The sequence below is a fragment of the Pristis pectinata genome, chromosome 2, assembly GCF_009764475.1.
Source record: "Pristis pectinata isolate sPriPec2 chromosome 2, sPriPec2.1.pri, whole genome shotgun sequence".
Taxonomy (NCBI): domain Eukaryota; kingdom Metazoa; phylum Chordata; class Chondrichthyes; order Rhinopristiformes; family Pristidae; genus Pristis; species Pristis pectinata.
The window spans coordinates 27,875,073-27,898,773 of NC_067406.1; the positions used below are offsets into that span (position 1 = coordinate 27,875,073).

The 23,701-nt window shown below is 41.6% G+C and overlaps 1 protein-coding gene across 1 annotated transcript in view; it reads left to right on the plus strand.

Moving 5' to 3' along the window:
• Positions 1-23,701, plus strand: part of dcc (DCC netrin 1 receptor) — a 703,166-nt gene that overhangs the window by 527,203 nt on the left and 152,262 nt on the right. The window contains exon 13 of the mRNA XM_052034012.1: positions 6,653-6,702. Within this exon, the coding sequence (XP_051889972.1) occupies positions 6,653-6,702 (50 nt within the window). The remainder of the gene's footprint in view (positions 1-6,652; positions 6,703-23,701) is intronic.

Genomic DNA, 23,701 nt, shown 5'->3' on the forward strand with positions numbered 1-23,701 from the left:
TGTTCTTCATAGGGGGCTAATACCTGAAGGAAGCAGGCTTCCTAACTCAGAGAATGTAAACAACAGAAACTCATCTCTCTACCTCCCTGTTTGTCCACTATTTTCAACAAGGCACTGTGAATGATAGAGGATTATCTTCGGTTTAGAACTTTACTACTTAGTGATGTGCTTAAGATTCTTCTTTATTTATGACTTTATTGTGTTGAAGCTATGTTCTGTTAGGCAACTGCAGCAATCAGTAGTACCCCATGACTTTATGCTGGTCTCCCTTACAGTCATAATTCTAAATTGAGCCCACAGATCAGTGTGAGAATGAGTTCTCTTTGCCTGCCTTGCTGCTGCTATCTGAAGACCAGAACATCCTTAATAATTAGTCAACCTATATTTACAACCTACATTTGTATTATAGCTTTAAGGTGGCAAAATGCTGCAAAGTGCCTCTGACAGTATTTGATACCGAGCCATGTTTTAGAACATAGAACCAAAAGCTTGGGCAAAGATGGAGGTTTGAAGGAATGGTTAAGTGTGAAAGAGAGGTAGAGGAGTAGAAATGTTCAGGGAAGGAATTCCAGAACTCAGCGCCTTGGCATCTGAAAGCATTGCTGCCACTGTTGAAACAATTGATGTTGATCATGCTTAACGAGGCCAAAATTAGATGTGCTTTGATAGCTCAAAGGTTTATAGGGTTGGTGGAGTGATACAGAGAGGCAAAGCTGGGGGTGGGTTTGAAAACAAAGGAGAAAAATTCAAAAGTAAGACTGTGCTGAACTGGAGTTGGTACTGGTCAATGAGCCCAGGATGATGATGATGCATGGGGCTTGGTGCATACAGCACAAAAAAAAGGCCATTTTGCCAAATTGGTGAGTTCTAGTAGTAATATTCCATACAAAGTCAAACCAGGTTAGGACTTTCACAGTGAATGGTAGGACCCTGGGTAGTGTTGTAGAACAGAGAGACTGAGGAGTACAAGTTCATAGTTCCCTGAAAGTGGTGTCACAGGTAGACAGGATAGTGAAGAAGGCTTTTGGCATGGTGGCCTTCATTGGACAGGACACTGAGTAAAGGAATTGGGATGTTATGTTTCAGTTGTACAAGATGAAGGCTGGGACTTGTATCCCTGTAGCATTGGAGACTGAGGGGTGACCTTACAGAGGTTTATAAAATCATGAGGGGCATAGGTAAGGTCAATGTACACTGTCTTTTTCCCAGGGTTGGGAAATCAAGAATTAGAGGGCATAGATTTAAGATGAGAGGGGGAAAGATTTAATAAGAACCTGAGGGACAACTATTTCACTCAAAGGGTGTTACATATATGGAACAAGCTGCCAGAGGAACTGGTTGAGGCAGGTACAATAACAACATTTAAAAGACATTTGGGCAGGTACACGGATAAGAAAGGTTTAGGGGGATATGGGTCAAATGTGGGAAAATGGGTTTGATGGGCATCTTGGTGGACATGGATGAGTTGGGCCGAAGGGTCTATTTCTGTGCTGTTTGACTGTGACTCTGTGCCTTTGTGTTCACCTCACATTTGCTCCACTTCCTTTCAGCCTTTAGTCATTTTCTTCTCATATGCTCATTGAATATTATTTTGAAGGCCTCAACATCTCCTGTAAAAACAAGTTTCATATTCTGACACTTTCTAACTGAACAAATTAATCCTTATTTCCCAATAGGATGTACTGAACTTTCTTATTTATTATCCCTAAATTTGGATTTAACTACGTGTGAGATCAGTCTCTCCAATGTCTACTATATTCAAAGCCTTCAGAACTTTATCTGTTTACGTTCTAATCTTTAGACTGAGCGGTGGGGGGGGGGGGCGGGCACGGGTGGTGGGGGTGGGGGTTGGGAGGGAGGTTACTGGAATCAGTACTTAATACACAAAAGATCTGGCTTTGACCTGGGAAATAGATCAGGCAGGTGGTAAAGATAGGAAACAAATCGATTAGACCCATGTAATGGGAGCATTTTAAAACTTTAAAAACTTTATTTATACAGCACAGTAACAGGCCCTTCTGGCCAAAGAGCCCATGCCACCCAATTACACCCATGTTAACCTACTAACATGTATGTCTTTGGAACATGGGAGGAAGCTGGAGCACCCGGAGGAAACCCACACAGTCACGGGGAGAACGTACAAACTCCTGACAGACAGTGGCGGGAATTGAACCCCAATCGCTGGTGCTATAATTTGAATGATTCAACTCCAGAAGTATTTCTTCCATGTAATTTCTGGCCATTTCTTTTGAGATTTGATTTCTAGCATAGTTAATCTGATTTTATGAAGCCCAATTAGTATTCATTTTGTGAAGATGTTAGATTAGATTTTCTGGGGATCAAAGGACAAATCCCAGGAAGATAATTGGTAATTGGTTTATTATTGTCACATGTACTGAGAAACAGTGAGAAGCTTTGGTTTGCATCCCATTCAGATATAAGTACATTGAGGTGATACAAAAAAAAGAGTGCAGAATATGATGTTACAGTTACAGAGAAAGTACAGTGCAGATAGATGTAAATTAACCTCACAATGCTGTCTGTATCTAATTCTTTAGCAGATCAGCTGAGACAGAGTTATTCCTTTTAAGCTGTGTGCAGAATGAGAACTTGGATTGTGGGAAAAGTTCACAAAGGCAACTTTCTCATTGTAGGCGCCTATAAATCCACAGGCATTGATGAATGTCCACTTACTTAAAAAAAAGGTACAATTTGTAACTGAGCATGTGAGGATGTTTGTCTGCCATAACTGATGATGCATTCCTTTTGCTGTCAATTTTATATAAACATCAATAGTTCTAAAAACCAAATTCCTTCACATTTTCGTTACAATCTGTAACTATTTTTTAAGTAATTGGAATTCACCAGTGGCTGTGGGTCTGGAGGGCCTGCAATAAGAAAGTTGCATCTGTGACCTTTTTTCCACAAACTAGGCTTTCAGCCTGCACAAAACTTAAACAAAGCAATTTAGTCCCAACTGACCTACCAAAAGATTAGTTGCAGACAGCACTGTGACGTCTATCAGCTCTTGTAGGCAATAATACTTTTTGAAGATGTTACCACAGCAGGTCTTTTCATTTCTGTTTTAGAGTTAGATCAGATGGAATATTTCATTAGTGGAAAGATCTGTGGAGCTGTTTGCTTTTAGGTTGAGTAAATTGCTAATAATCTGCCTATTTCTTTAGTGAAGTGATTAGTATAAACCTGAGGTGAAAGTTTAGATTGAATTTGAATTGTCTTCTGTCAAGTAGTTGAGTATCATCATTATAGTCAATGAAGTCACAGAAGCCAAAATGCATTACATTAATATACAATTTATTACATTGGAGTAACAGTTCAAAGATACACATGAATGAACTTTATGCAGTATCTTTTCAACTTGCTTGACAAAACAGCTTCAGAAATAAAAACAGAAAATGCTGTGGAAGGAGAAAGACTTAATGTTTTACATCAAAAATTTTCATTAAGAAAACCGCTGCAGAATTTTGTTTGATTTAAGTTTATTTTTATTTCTCTATGAATCAAAAATAACAATTGTCTTTCCGTTGACTTTGAGCTATCATATACATTTTGGCAAGAAAAGACCAAGTAACTTGTGTACCAATGGGTTATTGGTTATGTTAATAAAGGCAATTTCTATTTGGGGCTGAGTTATATAGGCTAGGCAGGGTACAGGTTGATTGCTGGGCTACGTGAACTGGAGATTAGTACATGTGTTGCTGTGGTGTCCCTTTCTGTTATCTGTACTATTATCTGCCTTGGTTAACCAGTTCACCACTCAGTTCTTTCAGCCAACTTTATTGACTGGTTATTGCATAAAGTTGTTACCTTGTTTAATTACACAGTGGTGTTGGCTTTATTTCTCAAACAAGTTGTCAATAAATTATTTGTTAATTATTCTTTCATCATGTCTTATCATCATAATCTGCCACCCATCAGGATGTTGGTGACATACACTTCTGTCATCTTGTTTTCCAGCTTGGTTTTTCCATTTTGTTTTCTTCTGCCTTGCTTTGTTCTGTAGCTGCTTTGTCTTTCCTTCCAGACTGAATCTACATGATCCTGTTGGACAATTCCATTTTGCTCTGTGGACTTTCTCTACAGATTAGTTCTGCCACCTTTCTGCCCACTAGCATTGAGGCTTAGTCCTTGCTGTTCTGTATTGTTTACCAGTTAGTCCTGTGTTTTTATGGCCTTTAGGGTCTATGGACTAGTTCTTCATATCCAGCCACTCCTTTTGTAAACTGACTTAATCGAGTCATAGAGCCATACAACAAAGGAATGAGCCCTTTGGTCCATCATGCCCATGCTGACCCTTTTGCCCAACTGCACTAGGACCTTATCCTTGTATACCTTGTCTATTTAAGTGTCCGTCCAAATGTCTTATAAATATTGTAATTGTATCTGATTCCACCACCTCCTCTGGCTGTGTGTTCCAGATATATCACTTCCAGCATAGATGGCTGGATTTCAGAGAGACCAATTGCTAATCATTTTATGAAAATGTTAAATTAGATTATATGCGGATCAAAGGAAAAATCCTTGTAAGATTAACTGAATATATGTGACAGATGAACAAAACAAGGGTCTATGATCAGGCAATTTGCAGCAAAAGCTGTGGCCTGTATTTGGTGCCCAGCATACCGATAACTGTAGTTAAAAACTTCAGAAGTGCCTGAGGCCCAAGTCCTTGAGTGCTCCCGAACAATTCCGAGGTAGTTTCAGTGTTTCAGCATTTCTGTTAGGAGCAGAGACTAGAATCCCATGCTTACACTACCTGAAGGATGATCAGTGAGCTTAACATAACATTATTTCTCATTAACTACATTTTCCAAAAATTGCTTATTCATTTGAATATAGACTGAAAAATTTGGAAAATGAATGAGTGGATTCATTCATTGAGTGGATGAGTGGATCTTGGTGCTGGCTTGTGAAAAGTTCTGATGCCTTTAAATTTTGAATAAAGCAAGAAAATAGCACAATATACTCCAATTTATGTTGCTGGGGCTGAAATTTGTGTAGCACGACAAGTAGCTGCCCAGCTTATGCTGGGAAGTTGTTAGGTACACGATCATGGAGTGTGCCCAGAGGTCTCTGTTTTGATTTTGTGACTGGTTTGATTTTACCCTAATGCAATTTACTCTGAAAAAAATCCATTTGGATCAGGTAGTGTGACAAAAACCATCCACTTTCCAGGCCTACTTGTTCTAATTTCCTTGGTATGTCTCCAAACTGTAAATTAGATGGGGAATAGTGTCACTTGATGTGCATGCAACATTGAAATCACATCAGTTACACTATTGTGATGAACACAAAGAAATTCCCCATCAAATTTCCAGAGTTGTACAAAGCAAACCAGAAATAGCTGTTGTCACATTCCATTTCAGAAAATAAATTGAAGTAAATCGCACTCAATGATCAAATTACTAGATATCCCAAAACAGCTTATCTTTTAACAAATAAATCAAACAGAAATTTATGGTTAACTTGTGCCTAAATTGTGATTAAAACAATGTCAGGTTACTAGAGAAACAAAGGACTGCTGGAATCTACATGAAAAAACAAACTGATAGAGGAACTCAGCAGGTCAGGCAGCATGGATAGTCAGTGTTTCAGGTGGAGACCTTGCATTAGGACTGAGTTTGTAGAGGACAGTTAGCCAGTATGAGGAGGTGAGAGGGAGGGGTAAGGCCATCCTGACCTCCGGGTTGCTCCTTTTCCCATTCCCACCTGTCTGTCTTCAACCTTCTCCGCTGCTAAGGTGAGGCCAAATGCAAACAAGAAGAACAGTATCTCATTTTCCACCTGAGTTGTCTACATCCCAATGGTATGAACATTGAATTTTCCAATTTCAGGTAGTCCACACTCCCTGTGCTCCTTTCTCTCTCCTGTTGGTTCCTCCTCCCCACCCCAGCCCCAACCCAATTCTTTCCCTTGGTTCCAGCTGCCTATCACCCATACACTATATTTTCTGGTTCTCCTGTCACCTTCCTCAACTGGTTCCATCTGCTCATCACCCCTTCTTTATCTGGTTCCACTTGTCACTTTCCTTACTTATCAGATTCCAGCATCTGCAGCCTCTTGTTTCCATTTATCACCTTCTAGTCTCTGTCTCCACTTGCACCCTCCCCTCCTACCACCTGGCTCCACCTTCCCCCTTTATTCTCTCTCCTTATCTGTCTCTACCTATCACTCTCTACCCCTTCCCCTTCCCCTACCCGGCTCCATCTGCCCATCAACCCTCCCTCACCTGGTTCCACCTATCGTCTGCCAGCCCCTGCCCAACCCCTCCCTCTCACCTCTTTATATTGACTATCTCCCCTCCACATTCAGTCCTGATGCAGGTCCTTGTCCCGAAACACTGGCAATCCTCCAGCAGTTAGTTTTTTTGAAATGGGTTGAGTTGAGGCCACAATACAGCACTAGATAGAAGAACTGAACTTAGGGAATGACAGGCTTCTCTTGCTTCTCTTTGATCCAGTAAATAACCACATTCTATTGAGTAAATATAGAAAGCCAAGGGGCTGTTCAACCACTTGTAGAATGGTTTATGTATTTGATCTTGTGCTGCTTGGACATTTTATGAAGGATAATGCTCTGAATGCTTTCCCCTCTGTTACTTTAATTATCTGCTTTTCTTATGGTTTTACAGTGCCCAGCGCATCGCCTCAGAATGTTTCACTGGAGGTGGCAAATTCGCGAGTGAGTATACAACCTTTTTTGGACTCTGCATTCTTTGCTGCGTGGAGCATCATTAAAAGTACTGATCCCTACTAAACATGTAAAATCAATCAACCCTGTTTTTTTATGTGTGTGTGTGTGTGTGTGTGTTTGTATGTGCATGTGTGTAATGCGTGTGTGTGTGTGTGTGTATACATGCATATGTGTGTTTGTGTGTGGAGGGGCAGCAGGAAGAGGGAGAATCATTCATGTCTGGCATATTGCTATTAGAATTTTTTAGTTAAATTGTCTTATATTTTGACCTAGGGTATTAAGTATTGACCTTTATTGTAGTTGAAATTGATTACTTTCTTCCTCTTCAGTTTAGTAATGACATATCATACTTGACATCACAGTTTGTCTTAGCAGTTCTGTGCATTTGAGATATCTTTTCATAGGTAATTGGACAAAAATTGTGTTGGACTGTAAACTGGCTCACACAGTGTAACTGTAACACGTCAAACATATATGCGGTTAATCAAGTGAACTCTTAATTGCTATTATTTCCTGAAGTATACAACAATGTTTACATTTCAGAACAGTTGAAAGAACTGGCATTGACACAAAACAAAATAAATGTTCTTGCTCTTATTAGCTGGGATTTAGCTGGACTTTTAACCTATATTTCTGGAAGAATGGCATATCTTACTTTAAAGAGCTGTTGAATTTCTTTGACTTACATGAATCATTTCAGGGCTGTGTTCTGAATGTAATTTTAAATGGAACCTATAAAGCCACATTGCAAAATAGTAATGCCATTAAATGACCATTGGAGGCTAAAAATGGCTGTGGCCATGATATTTCAGTAAGTTATCTTTGGTGGTGCAGCAATGACATGCAAGTTCCCAATCTGATGAGTAAAGAATGTTGTTCATTCTGTTAAAAAAAATGCGTTTTGTATATAAGATCTATAACACTGGCAACATTGGTCTTTTCTCTGACATCTTACTCTCACATCTCCAATTCTCACAGATAGTCTGAGGATGGGTTCCCTTTCTTGTTAGGACTATATTTTTAGAGTTTTATCACCCCTTTCCCATCAGGAATGAAGTCTCAAGATCACTCTTAGATGGGTATATCTAAAAGACTGTCCACGAACATTAGGAGATGAGATGGTCAACAGATGGTACCCCTTTCTTCTACTATTGTCATTCTGAGGATATTCTGATCTGTTCCTAGACCATATCCCATGTGTTTCTGGTAATTCGTAAACTCTGATCTATGAGCTTTTGGCAGTTCTCAGCCTATTTAGTGGTGGCATCAGGTGGAAATCCATCTCTGAGCTTTGATTCAATTTTTAAAGAAAATATATGAAGTGCTTCTCTCAATGAAAAGCAAAAAAAAAGTTGCAGATGTGGAAATCTGAGATAAAGGCAGAAAATACTGGTCAGGTCGCATCTGGGAAAAGAGAGAGTTAATGTTTCACGTCAATGTCCTGACGTCAGTACTTTCCTCAGAAGCTTTATGCAGATTTTAAACTTCTTCAACTTCACTGCTTGAGTTCAGAGCAATCTACTATAATTGGTCTCCTTAGAGACCTAAAAGCAAATTATAAATCCTTTACCTACACAGCTATCTAGATTAAAAAATAATTCTATTCTGATGTACTGTATTCATGAAGTATGACAACTTCTTTTATTAGAGAATTTTTAGGCATCAAGTGAGTAAGTCCATTTGCTTTTGGGATCAGACATGCATGCAATTGGAATAGAATTATTTTAAATGCATTTCCGTTTTAATTTGCTTTGGTGAAAGATCTCTGAGGTGAAATTTACACTGGAACAAAGATTAATGTGAAATGATTCATGATTCAAATGATTCATCCCTTGGAAGATATACCCCAGTTCTCTTGTTTCAGGCTTAAGGCAATACTTGTATGACCACATGGAGAAAAGAAGAGGTTGATTAAAATTCCATGGTCAAAGTAAAAAAAAAATCAATATAAAGGAAAAACAATATATTTCTCCAATTTATTAAGAGCGTCACAAGTACTAAATAATAAAGAGTGGCCAGCTGAAAGCTGAAATCAATTCTGCAATTCTCCCTTTAGAAGTGGGAAAGCAATATCTTGAGCTGATATGTACTGGAAGAGAAGCAGAAGGAGCAATGCTGCAGCACTATATTGCTGTGTTAACTTTACTAATATTATTCAATACTTTGACTACTTGTTCCAGCCTATTGTTTTTCACCAATTTTTTACAACTGTGCAGCTTCATTTCTTTAATTTCAAGCTTGTCCTCACCTGATTACTTTCTTTGAGAGATCAGGGCCTCTGGATCGACAATAAATTGACACAACTGTGAGATGAAGCAAAGTAGAAGTGGACATGTGTACAAAGGTCAATATTGAGCTGCAATAGTGAGAGCAATGCCAGCAGGTCATAAATCACTGGTACAATGATATAAGGTATTTAACAAATTTGGCACAGTTCTGGGTGCATCATCAGTACTTGTAGATCCAGTGAGGGCATTGCAAAGGATAACCAGCATGATCAAGGAGGTGAAGGGATTAGTTAGAGGTGTGATTGTATAAATTGGGCATGTTCTCACTGGAAGAGAAACAGTTCAGAGGTGAAGTTGTTACAGTTTTTCAAATCCTGAAGGAACTAATTGATCATGACTAGCTGTCCACAATGCTAGAAATTTACCAAATGGGGTAAATGCACAACGGATTTGCAGAACTGTTTACTTCCCCACATTAAAGTGTGTCAAGGGGACAGTTAAAAACTCGTATCATTCTCAATTGACGATGCACAGTTAAATCAGTGCTAAGTGCAGTTGGGATTAGTCAGTGATTTAAAACGTGGGTGCTGCCGCATAGTTTTCCTCGATGTTGAGAACCTCAGCAGTGAAAGAGAACTGGAAGCTGCTGTCTCCTCTAAGTATGTTGCTTCGGAATCCATTCCTGGTCAGTGACAGTAAATTTCTACACAGTGACAGCTGCAGATTCTATCCTGCTTATGAAATTCAGTTTCATGGTGGAACTGAACTTTAGGAGCAGAAAGCCCAGCTGCATCTGCTCTACCAACCTGGGATAACTTTCTTTACCTGTACTCCCTACACCCTGCTTGGTTCCTGATAGAAGTTCTCAACCTCCTCCAGCTTCAGTCAGCAACCCCAGCCCTGGCCCCAGATTTAGGTTGCCACATTTTCTCTACACATGCCAATCACAGATCTCCCCCAAATGTCCCTGGCAGTGATATTGCACCTCCCAATCATTTTGCTGACTGTAAGCAGGAGAAAAATCTTAAAAATGCAAATGTGATCCCGGCATTAAATCAGCAGGACTACATCACTGACCTTCCCAGTTTTTGGCTTCACTCACATCTGCTTTACGTGCTACCCTGTCACTTATGCCTGTAACCACACCAAGTGCTACACCTGTCCCTACACCTCCTCCCTCACCACCATTCAGGGCCCCAGACAATCCTTCCAGGTGAGGCAGCACTTCACCTCTGAGTCCGAAGGTGTCATTTATTACATCCGGTGCTCCCAGACTTACATCTCGGCGTCTCAAAAAATGTGATAGGTCAGTTAGGATGGAAATGAGGGAAAAATGTCTTCACCTGTATGGTAAGAATTATTTGAAATTTTCTATCCCAGAGAGCTGTGAAGGCTCAGTCATGGAATGCATTCAAAGCAAAGATCAGTACATAAAAAGTTCTTGAGGAACTCAGCAGGTCAGGCAGCATCTATGGAGGGAAAAATACATTCAACATTTCGGGCCGAGACCCTTCATCAGGACTGGAAAGGAAGAGGGCAGAAGCCAGAATAAGAAGATGGGGGGAGGGGGAGGAGCACACGCAGGCATGGGATAGGTGAGTTCAGGTGATAGGTGAGTCCAGGTGAAGAGGGAGGTGAGGTGGGAGGGGGAGAAGATGTAATAAGCTGACAGGTGATAGGTAAAAGAGGCAAAGGGCTGAAGAAGAAGGAATCCAGTAAGAGAGGGCAGTGGACCATGGAATAAATGATGGAGGAGGGGAGGAGAGGAGATGGGCAGGTCATCAGGGCAGGGGAAGGGAGCCACAGGAATAAGGGAAGACAAAGAGTGGGGGGGGAAGAAAAAGAAGAAGGGGTGGGGTTACCGGAACTTAGGAACCATGGTGTACAAAGGCTATAATAAATCTAGTCAAAAGGAAAAGAAAAACATTCAAAAGGTACAGAGAGCTAGGTAATGTTAGAGATCTGGAGGAGTACAAGGCTAAAAGGAAGGAACTTAAGAAAGAGATTAGGAGAGCCAGAAGGGGACATGAGAAGGCCTTGGCGGGCAGGATTAAGGAAAACCCCAAGGCGTTCTACAAGTATGTGAAGAGTAAGAGGATGAGACGCGAAAGGATAGGGCCTATCAAGTGCAGCAGTGGGAAAGTGTGTATGGATCCGGAAGAAATAGCGGAGGTACTTAATGAATACTTTACGTCAGTATTCACCACGGGAAAAAAGATCTGGGGGATTGTAGTGGGGACTTGCAGCGGCCTGAAAAGCTTGAGCATTTAGATATTAGAAAAGAGGAGGTGCTGAAACTTTTGGAAAGCATCAAATTAGATAAGTTGCCGGGACCGGATGAGATGTACCCCAGGTTGTTGTGGGAGGTGAGCGAAGAGATTGCGGAGCCTCTGACCATGATCTTTGCGTCGTCCATGGAGACGGGAGAGGTTCCGGAAGATTGGAGGGTTGTGGATGTTGTTCCCTTATTCAAGAAGGGGAGTAGGGATAGCTCAGGGAATTATAGACCAGTGAGTCTCACCTCAGTGGTTGGTAAGCTAATGGAGAAGATCCTGAGATGCAGGATTTATGAACATTTGGAGAGGTATAATATGATTAGGAATAGTCAGCATGGCTTTGTCAAGGGCAGGTCCTGTCTTACGAGGCTGACTGAATTTTTTGAGGATGTGACTAAGCACATTGATGAAGGGAGAGCAGTAGATGTAGTGTATATGGATTTCAGCAAGGCATTTGATAAGGTACCCCATGCGAGGCTTATGGAGAAGGTGAGGAGACATGGGATCCAAGGGGACATTGCAGTGTGGATCCAGAACTGGCTGGCCCACAGAAGGCAAAGAGTGGTTGTTGAAGGGTTGTATTCTGAGTGGAGGTCGGTGACCAGTGGTGTACCTCAGGGATTTGTACTGGGACCCTTACTATTTGTGATTTTTATAAACGACCTGGATGAGGAAATGGAAGGGTGAGTTAGTAAGTTTGCGGATGACACGAAGGTTGGTGGTGTTGTGGATAGTTTGGAGGGCTGTCAGAGGTTACAGAGGGACATAGATAGGATGCAGAGTTGGGCTGAGAAGTGGCAGATGCAGTTCAACCCAGATAAGTGTGAAGTGGTTCATTTTGGTAGGTCAAATATGTTGGCGGAATATAGTATTAATGGTAGAACTCTTGGCAGTGTGGAGGATCAGAGGGATCTTGGGGTCCGAGTCCATAGGACGCTCAAAGCGGCTGTGCAGGTTGACTCTGTGGTTAAGAGGCATATGGTGTGTTGTCCTTCATCAATCGGGGAGTTGAATTTAGGAGCCAAGAGGTATTGTTGCAGCTATATAGGTCCCTGGTCAGACCCCACTTGGAGTATTGTGCTCAGTTCTGGTCGCCTCACTACAGGAAAGAGGAGGAAGCCATAGAGATGGTGCAGAGGAGATTTACAAGAATGCTGCCTGGAATGCGGAGCATGCCTTATGAAAACAGGTTGAGGGAACTCGGACTTTTCTCCTTGGAGAGACGGAGGATGAGGGGGGACCTGATAGAGGTGTATAAGATGATGAGAGGTATTGATAGGGTAGATAGTCAGAGGCTTTTCCCCAGGGCTGAATTGATGGCCACAAAAGGACATAGGTTTAAGGTGCTGGGGAGCAGATATAGAGGAGATGTCAGGGGTAAGTTTTTTACTCAGAGAGTGGTGAGTGCGTGGAATGGGCTGCAGGAAACTGTGGTGGAGGCTGATATGATAGGGTCTTTCAAGATACTGTTAGATAGGTACATGAAGCTGTGTAAAATAGAGGGCTCTGGGTAAGCCTAATAATTTCTAGGATAGGGGCATGTTCAGTACAGCTTTGTGGGCCAAAGGGCCTGAATTGTGCTGTAGTTTTTCTATGTTTCTATGTTTCTAAATCAATGTTAAGGCCATCAGATTGGAGACTCCCAATGCAGAATATGAGGTGTTGTTCCTCCAACCTGCGTCTGGCCTCAATGTGGCAATAGAGGAGGCCATGGATAGACATGTTAGTATGTGAGCGTGATGTGGAATTGAAGTGGGTGGCCACCTGAAGGTCCTGGCTGTTGCGGCGGACGGAGTGAAGGTGCTCGACAAAGCAGTCACCCAATCTACATCGGGTCTCACCGATGTACAGGAGGTTGCACTGGGAGCACCGGATGTAATAAATGACGACCTCGGACTCACAGGTGAAGCACTGCCTCACCTGGAAGGATTGTCTGTTGCTCTGAATGGTGGTGAGGAAAGAGTTGTAGGGACAGGTGTAGCACTTGGTGTGGTTGCAGGCATAAGTGACAGGGTGGTGTTAAAGATCAATACATTTCTGGAGATTAGGGACAGGGCAGGAAGATGTTTCAGAGCTAGAAGAGTAGCCATAATCTTGTTGAATGGTGGAGCAGGCATAATAACTGAATGGTCTACTCCTGTTCTAATTTATCATTTTTTTCTGTTCCCTAGCTCTCCTGCAATATCAAGGCCAAGATTTCAGTCAGTGAATGCTTATGCAGTGGAAATGGCTTTCTTGGGAGATGGTGGAAGCAAATAGTAATGATTTATTCACATGCAAATAGATTAGATTTCTCTTAGAAAGCAGTGTTTTGATGTGGTATGATTTGCTAGAGGATATATGGTGACTGCAACATGGGTCTGAAGGTTTCCAACGTTCACCACCAATGGCTTTCTTTACTCCTTGTGTGGCTCTATTGTAGATAAATGAAAGGGATTATACATTATCATCATATCATTTGTTTTCCTGGGTGACTTATGGTTAGAGAATTCTTGATTGCTTCCCTCCTGTACTCCTGGAATGGTAGAAATTCTGCACTTTGAGTCCATGGTGGTGATTTTCTCTGTGGCCCGGATTACACTGGGTTATGTTTCATGAACAGAGAGGTCCCAATCTTGCTGGCAAAGTTCCATTGCCAGTTTACCAGCCTGTTCAGCAGCTCGTGAAGTCCAATAGTAGAGTAGGAGCATGTTGAGCTTCCCTAATAATCATTACTGGAGAATGTGAGCTCAGGTCCTGTGTCAGGTCACAGGCCCATTCTTTTGACATCAGCTAACATTAAGTAGCAGTGAAAGTTCTTGACAGCTTTGACAGATGGCAAAGTGGGAGGTGGAATTTCATCCTGTGCCAAGTACTGCTCAGTTTTAAAAGCATCTCAGCTGGCAAGATCCAGGCCTGGTGTATTCAGAACTACAGGTAAAAAGAGAAATCAATAAACATTTAAAATATCCAGACAATGACATTTTCTTTTTTTTGTACTCAATTCAATTATGTTTTTGCTCACTTGTTTTTGCACTTGACGTGGTATGGAACTCACCCACTCTAATTCACTATGTTTCTCAGTCCTTGCTCTGTTTATTTCTCAACCCTCTCATTTCATTAACTATGGATGCAGACTATTAGTCCCATTGTTCCCAGAGCTCCCTGAAAGTGGCTGCACAGGTTGATGGGGTGGTAAGAAAGGCATGTGGCATGCTTGCCTTCATTAGTCAAGGCACTGAGTTCAAGAATCGGAAAGTTATATTGCAGCTTTATAAAACTCTCGTTAGGCTGTATCTGGACTATTGCATTCAACTCTGGTCGCCCCATCATAGGAAGGATGTGGAGGCTTTGGAGAGGGTGCAGAAGAGGTTTACCAGGATACTGCCTGGATAAGAGGGCATGTGCTATAAGTGAGGTTGGACAAACTTGGGTTGTTTTTTTTCTGAAGTGGCAGAGGCTGAGGGGAGACCTGATAGAAGTTTATAAGATTATGAGAGGCATAGATAGAGTGGACAGCTGGTATCTTTTTTCCCCAGGATTGAAGTGTCTAATACTAGAGGACATGCATTTAAGGTGAGAGGGGATAAGTTCAAAGGAGATGTGTGGGGCAAGTTTATTACATAGAGATTGGTGGGTGCCTGGAATGCACTGCTAGGGATGGTAGTGGAGGGAAATACAATACAGGTGTTTAAGAGGCTCTTAGATAGGTACACGAATATGCAGAGAATGAAGGAATATGGACATCGTGTAGGCAGAAGAGATTAGTTTAGTTAGGCATTTAATTACTCGTTTAATTAGTTTGGCACAACATCTTAGGCCAAAGGGCCCGTACCTGTGCTGTTCTGTCCCATGTTCAATGTTTACCAGGGTCACAGATAAACATGTTTTGTAGGCAAAATTTTGTGGGCAAAATATCTTTGAGCTGATGGCATAGGTACATATCCAACAGGGCAAATTCTTACAGATTAAGTAAAAAGTTAAAAATGGTACTTAAATATGTCCCAGAGTTTGTTTTGTGTTGTGTTTATTTCAATGTTGCAATGTTCGATCCTACTTTCACCTTATTACTTACAGCTGGTAATGAGTACCAAACCCTGCAATCCAGATCCCAGTTTAGCTGGGAGCAATATTGCATAAGATCCAATGATGATGCCACACAGTCGAAATATTTGGACTCGACATGCTCATTGTTTGCATTTCCTGGAGCATTCTTTCATAAATATCCCGTGCAAATGTGAAACAAAAATAGTGAATGCTGGAAGCACTCAGCAGGTTAGTCAGCATCTGTCAAGAGAAAAGTTGAGTTAATGTTTCATGTGTTAATTCATTGCAAATAGTATAATGTGGCTTTTCACTGGAAATCTCAAAGTAACTTTATTATGAACACAGCACAGAAAAGCAAACAACTTAGAGGCTGCAAGAAGATAGGACTACAAATGCAATGAATAAAAGGCTGGGAAATCATCTGTGTTCAGTAAGGAAGAGCTGTTATATATCACATGTTGATTAAATGCCTTTGTTGCCAGTCATTTGGAGGTGGCTTGAGCTGTCAGAGAAATCAAAAGCTTTTCAATGTAATTATTCTACAGTTTTTCAGAGTTCATGAAATAATGGTCCTGGTTTTGTAACTGGCATTGAAATGATGTTGTTCACCACAGACCTTGAAGAAAGCACCTCACAAGGATTATTCTTTTTCCTTTTTGAGACGTTACTCGCAATGCCATTATTTATTGTCTATCCCTAAATCCTTGAAGAAGGTGTTTGTGAAGGTTCTCGAAGCACTTGTGAAAATACTCCCACAGTGTCATTAGGCAAGATTTAAACCCAGCAACAATGAAGGGCCAACAATATATTTCCCAGTCAGATAGCGAGCACCCTGGAGAGGAGTTGTAGATAATTTGAAGGTATTATGTGTGCATCAATTTTTCCTGTTCTGGCATGAGTTTCAGTCTGGTGCCCACTTCAGGGGATCTGCGCCATCCAGGAATAGTGAAATCATCAAGCAGGCTGAGCAGCTGATCTGAATGAAGAATTCTTGCAGACAGCAAACCAAAAATTAATGTTCAAATTCACATTAAACTATTACTGGTTGACCTGCAGGACTTTTCTGTAAATATCCCCCAGTATTTTTTCCCATTTCTTTGTAACTTAGCTGGTGGAATTTTTCTTGTACTTGCAAGTTTAGAAGCTTCTGTGTTGGTCAAGCACCAGTGTGGGAGAATAACAGCGGGAAGCTCAAAATAAGAAGGTAGTCATGTCTCAAGCTTCTAAACAAGATGGAGAGCAAAGGCGCAGATGGAGAAAGAAATGAGTATTTTCATAATTCTGTTGACGGGAGCTGGCTCCATGGTGTGTGGTTACTGCTTCGCTAATTTATCTTTATACTCGACCGATATCAGGGCAGGTCGTTTTATATGGAAGTGAGTTCTTTGATGGTGATGAGACTCAGCACAGTGCATTGATAGTTTCTTTTGTCATTATCTTTCCGACGATGCAGCAGCACCAGCACATTGAATCGGTTGATTAAGGCTATTGATTTCCTCTTGAATCCAAACACTATTTATCCTGTAACAACAACAAAAAAATATTGTTGGAAACTCTCAGCAGGTGAGGCAGCTTCTGTGCAGAGGGAAATAAAGTTATGTTCCAGGTCAATGAATTTTTGTCAGAACTTAATTTGATGGCGGCTCAAAACTATTTATTCTGTGGACATCTACACCACCTGTAAGCAGCTCAATGTGTGATCGTGTTTTGATGTGTCAGCTTCTGATCATTACCTTTCAAACTGTTGAAAGTAAAAGAATGGATCCCTTTATGTGGATTTTACTGTTTACTGGACTGCTAACTTATAACTAGCTGCTTGACATGATGAACAAATATGGGCCAAATAGCCTCCCATGTTGTAAATTTTCAATGATTTTTATTATTGTATTTGCTATGCTCTGTGTCCATGGAGCAATACCAGTGAGCTGTGTGGTCCACCACATGGTCCTTGCCTGCCCCACCTCACACCTTTCAACAATAACAGCTTCTATTCCTGTCTTTACCTTTTGCAAAGTCAAGAGGGATATATGAAAGCAAGACAAATATTCAAGGTTTACTGCAACTCCTCAAAACTGTTTCTTCTTCTCTCAAAGGGAGGGTAATGAATCTCTGAAATGCCCTGCCCATGAGGGCCATGGAGTCACAGAGTTAAACAGCACAGAAACAAGCCCTTCGGCCCAACTCGTCTATGCCGATCAAGGCACCTACCTGAGCTGGTCTCATTTGCCTGCACTTAATGTATATCCCTCTAAACGTTTCCTGTCCATGAACCTGTCCAAATATCTTTTAAATGTTGCAATTGTACCTACCACTACCACTTCCTCTGGAGGTTTAGAGGGATATAAGCTTATTCCATACATGCACCACTCTCTGTGTGAAAAATTGTTCCTCAAGTCCCCTTTGAATCTTTCCCCCCTCACCTTAAACCTATGCCCTCTAGTTTTAGATTCCCCTGCTCTGGGAAAAGAACTGTGACCATCAGTTTATCTATACCCCTTATAATTTTGTAATCTTCTATGAGGTCACTGCTCAGGTTCCTTCGCTCCAGGGAAAACAATTCCAGCCTATCCAGTCTTTCCTCATAACTCAAGTCCCCCAGTCCTGGCAATGTCCTTGTGAATCTTTTCTGCACTGTTTCCAGCTTAATCACATCCTTCCTATGGTACGGCAACTAGAACTGTACGCGATATTCCAGGTGCAGTCTCACCAGCGTCCTGTACAGCTGTAACATGAAGGGTGGTGGAGGCTAGATCATTAGATATATTTAAGGTGAGCATAGCTAAGTATTTGAAAGATTGAAGAATTAAGGGTTATGGGGAACTGCACAGAAGAGGAGTTGCAGGCAGCATAGATTAGCCATGATTATATTGAACAATAGGGTAGGCTTGAGGGCAGAGCAGCCTACTCCTGCTCTTGCTTTGTTGTGATCTTGTATTCATACATCTATTATTTCCCTGACTTGCTTTCAGCAACATTCATCATATCCTTACAAATCTCAATTGTTAATTTGCCCCATTTTAATCTCCAGTTATCACTATTTAGGAAAAAAGCAGGTTTTAGCTTGATCTGACTGTTTCGTTGTCCAATTTCCTTTACATTTCTTAACTTCAGCTGCCAACCTAGAAGAAGACATGCTGGTCATCTTAACTTATTTGAATCCTCCTTCAATACCATCCTGTTTAAAGTAGCTCTCAATACCCTCTCAAAAATACTCCCTCATTTCTATTTCTCTTCAATATGTAACTCAAACCCTGACAATTTTTTCTGTCATACTAAATTGAATACATTATTCATTCACCTATGGTGAAAATATAATGCCCACGAGCTTCAGTGTTCACCGTCTGAAATGTTTTTTCCACTGTTGCTCAGGTTGCCGTGAATGCCAATTCCTTTGTCATCCTGAATAAACTCATTGGGCCTTCTAGTAATTCAGTAAACTTCCAACAGATTTGCCTTCTTCCAAACTCATGTAATGGTTTTGATAATAGCAGCTCTGTGGAAGATGCAAATAGGACAGCGGGGTGGGGTGGGGTAAAGGGAGTTGGGCTACTGGCGAATTTGCCCCAAATCCATCACAAATAATGTTGCCAGCAATTTTACAGTAGTGCATAACCTGCCAAGTGTCTGGAGAGTTTTAACAGTTTATTTAGATGCTTAGCTTTGGCTCTTATAGTGCAAATACAGATGTGATTTACATGTAAAGGTTACTGAGTGGCATTCTAAAACAAGGCAATAAAATGGAGTGGGATTGTTGCTCAAGAAAGTAAGTCTTCTTAAGGCCCAGGAAGTGCAGATTTCTCCTAGGATATGCCTTCTACCTGTCTCTGCCAATCCCAGGTCATCGCTCCATCGTTTATCTCCACTGACTCCCACCCGCAATCCACCTCAAAAGTTCTCAATACTCTGTTAGTCTCTCTTATCCCCCAAGAAATTGAATCTTCAGCCTTCCTTTTTCCCAATAGTATTTCTATGCATTTAAATCATCCTCTGTACACTGATCATCAGCCTTCCTCCCTTAAAAAAATCTCTCTTCCTCCTAAGCTTCAGTACCGACCTTGCCTTTTCTCAATGTCTTCTTGCTCCTCCAAATCTTCAATCTGCAGTCTTTCTTTTCCCTCAAAACTGCCCAGTAATTTGACTGCTGCCAGGCTAGAAACAGAAGAAAAGTGCTGTAATGAGATCCTGTTAAATTCGACATGATTTCAGTGTTCGCAGCCTATAGCATTCCCTGGCTATTTCTGTGCTTGATCCCACCTTTGACACCCTCCAATAAAGTCTTGAGGCCACTATCTCATAATTGTCTCTTGCAACAAATCGCACTCTGCAAACTAGTCCCCTGTTGAATGATTTTAAGCTGAAGTGGATGAAAAAGTTTCTGGAGTGGTAGTAAAGTGATTGATCATCAGGGCTGCAAAACCACAGTGTTACTACTGTAGTATTGTTGTCTTCTGGTGCAAATATGTCACATTAGCAGAGATGTGGCAGATCACCTGTGAGAATATATCTGAACAGTGCTCCTGAGTGTCTACAGAATATTGTGTCTGTTTTACCAAAGGAGTTAGTGGGAATAATCTTAAACATCCTTCTACTGGGGATACTTCCTGCCCACTGCTCCAGGAAACCAGCATCATGCATTGGAATGTTTGGCTTTCTTCAACCTGGAAAGGAATCACTTGAGAACAAGACACACACAAATATACACTTCCCTGAATAAAAAAAGTGGTCCATTGGTTGTAAAGCACCTTGAGTTGTACTGATGATGTGACAAGCTGTTATTTTTCTTTTTTATTTGTTCTCAGGATATGTGTGATAATGGGTCAGGTAGAGTTTATTAGAAGGTGGTGGTGGCTCTTCACCATGAAGCAACTGAGTGACATGTCAGTCCACTTCAGAGTAACAGGTGTCAAACATGTAAAGTAGGTCTGGATACAATCACACAATGTGATATGGGTGTGTCAATGTAGAATTGCAGAAACATAGAGTCTTTATGCACAGAAAGAGGCCGGTAGGTCCATCATGTCCATGCCAACCATCAAGTGTGGACCTATACTAATCCTGTTCACCACCCCTTGGTCCGTAGTTTACTCTGCCTTGGAGTTGAAGAGTTGTTACAAACATGCAGGGTGAGACTATTTTCAACCCTGTAATGTGGATAATTACAAGGAAGCTGGGCCAAAGGAAGCTGGAAACTGGCAGGCGTGGTAGTGTAGCGGTTAGCGTAATGCTTTACAGCACCAGTGACCCGGGTTCAATTCCGGCTGCTGTCTGTAAGGAGTTTGTACGTTCTCCCCGTATCTGCATGGGTTTTCTCCGGGTGATCCAGTTTCCTTCCTCATTCCAAAGACGTACGGTTTAGGAAGTTGTGGGCATGCTATGTTGGCGCCGGAACAGTGGTGACACTTGCAGGCTGGCCCCAGAACACTCTACGCAAAAGATGCATTTCACTGTGTGTTTCGATGGACATGTGACTAATAAAGATATCTTATCTTATCTTATAAATTCACATCGCTAAGGAATATTCGTGAACCAGAGAGCTCTCATAGTGTTTTTCTTGAATCATTGAATCATACACCACAGAAGGAGGTTGTTGTGCCAGCTCTTTGAAATTATCTGACTCTCCTGCATATTTCATTTCACAAAGAAATATTCAAGTTTCTATGGAAAGCCATTCACCACTGCTTTCTGCTTTCACCACTGAGGCGACACGGCTCGTAGAGCTGCTGCCTCACAGCACCAGAGACCTGGATTCAATCGTGACCTCCAGTGCTGTCTGTGGGGAGCTTGCATGTTCTCTCTGTGATCACAGGGGTTTCCTATGGGTGCTCTGGTTTCCTCCCTTCTCCCAAGGTAATGTGATTGATTGTTTGCTGTAAGTTGCCCCAAGTGTGTAGGTGAGTGTAAAATCTGGGGGAGTTGATGAGAATGAGGGGGAATAAGAAATGGGATTAATGGAGGATCAGTGTAAATGGTGGTTGATTGTCAGTGAAGATTTGATGGGCTAGTTGGTCTGTTTCCCTGCTGTGTCTCTGACTTTTTCAGATAGTGCATTAAAGATCTGCTTCTCTTAGCATAAATACAAATCATTTGGTTTCTAATGGAAATAGTTTATACATAATTATCCCTTGTTACTTTGAATGGCTCCATTGAATCCCCTCTTAGCTTTCTCTAAGAGATTGATCTTGCCTTCTTCAGCACCTTGGTATAACTCAAACCTTCACCTTGCCCACAAATTTCTTCTGCCGGACCTTCCAAGGATTGTGAAATGAATTTCTAAAGTTTTGAAGCATCAGGAAGTCCAATGTTTGTAATTAATGCTTTAGCTATAGTGTCGTAAGAGTAGTACAGCACAGAAACAGGCACGTCAGCCCATCAGGTTCATTCTCCCCACTGTACCGATCTACACTAATCCCATTTACCCACATTAGGCCTTAGATTTCTATCCCTTGGCAATTCAATTCCTTGTCCAGATGCTGCTTATATGTTGTGAGAGTCTCTGCCTCTACCAACTCTTCAGGCATCTTAAGGCCTGTATACAAGTCTGCCTTGCATGAGTAAGTCCCATGCTTTGGAATTATGTAATGTTGCTCAGTCATGCTGGACTGAACTGTTGGTGTTGGTGTTAAACCATTCTAACAGCAGGGAAAGGGCTGAGACTGGTAAACAATAGTTAATAAAGTGCAGTCCACTGCATTTGTTTTGGCTGTTCTCATATAGACAATAAGGTATTATCATTCTTTTCTAAACATCTGGGCTCTGGAGCACACTCTACCATCTGGTGTTTTCGAGATGTGAGAACAAGGAAAAGTCAGTCTCCAAGCTGTTTGCTTGCCAGAGTCCTTTCTCCACCCCCTCCTCTCATTTTAATGTGGAAACATACTGCTAATGCATAACTGAAGACACAGAAGTGTTTAAGGTCACTGATGCAAATTTCAGGATCTTTTTGTTTCTTTATTGAAATGCAAATGAAGCTTTAATATTGTGTCCCAATGTGCCACCTGCAGCAGCTACTGAAGTTGTGCTTTGCTTTGTGCTGTGACTGTTGCAAATCCACTTCAATTCAGTGGAGGTCACTTTTATAGAAAGCAGTTGCCCATTTATTTACTTGGTCACAGCAAAACACAGCATCATCTCAAGAGACTTTGCTATTTTTGCATTATTTTTACTGTAAGAACCACTGTACCCTAAGTCGTCCAAGTCCTTTTCACAGCAATTGGAATGACAGACTTAGCAACATTCCTGATAATTTGGCTGGGATCATCTCAATTTCCCATGGCAGAGCCCACATGACAAGTTGCACTCCAGCCAAAGTGACAGGCCTTGTGTTTAAGTTTACCTGTTGTTGAGGCAGGTTGTGTGATGTTGCAACCTCTTCAATCTACAGCATCTCTGGGGTTCCCTAGCACGTTCTCCTTCTCCCAGACGTGGAAGATGAAACAATGACTTTGTGACAGAAGTTTTGGAACTTCTTCAGGGATGCCATCTGCTCCTGAAGCCTTGTTGTTTTTCATTTGGTTGTGGCCTTTTTGAGTTGGTGGTTGGAGTGTTGTGAAACTGGATCGGACAGCTTGCTTTGGAACGGAATCAAGAGCAGTCACATTCAAGCAGTTAGTCAAAGTGCTCCTTCCAGCAGATGCTGACTGCATCTCTGTCCTTGATAGGCACTCCTCTGCTCTTCATCATCAGCAAATGGACCCTTGGGTGTTGCGATAGTAGATAGTCTTGACAGCACAGAAGAATCCACACATTTCACAGCTGACAGTGTGCTACTAGATATCCTGTGTTCCTTCCACCTAATGGCTTTTCTTTGGTTCAAGGGTTTTCCTTTGGACCTGAACATTAACCATCTTCAAGAAAGGAGATAGGTCTGACTGCAGTACTTACAGAGGGCTTCCCTGCTGTCTTTCATGAGAAACATCATCGCCAGGATCCTTCTCAACCACTGCTTCCAGTGGCTGAAGAGCTGCTCCCCAAATCACAGTGAGGATCCCTTTCATCTTGAGGCACAGTGGACATTATCTTTCCCATGAATAACTCTGAGACAAATGTAGGGAGCAGCATTGACCACTATTCACTGTCTTTTTAGACACCACAAAAGTGGGACTCTATCATCAATTGTAGGGACTCTGGAATATTCTCCTCATAGTTGGCTCCCTGCAGAAATGTGCTTCCATCTCATGTCTGCTATACTTAGCATGCAAGCCATCTTCTCAACTAACAAGCCCACCCCAGAACCAGTCTCTGGATAGGAAAACAAAGGAGAATGCAGTTTCAGGAATCTGCATCGGGTCATGATGTAGGGTCTCAACCCAAAAAGGCAACTTACTCCTTTTGCCTCCACAGATACTGATTGACCTGCTAAGTTATTTCAGCGTTCTGTTTTTTGTTCCAGTCTCTTTACAGACCAGTTTCAAACAAAGCTGTGTCATTGCTCCGACAGTTCTCAATCCTTCTTGTCAC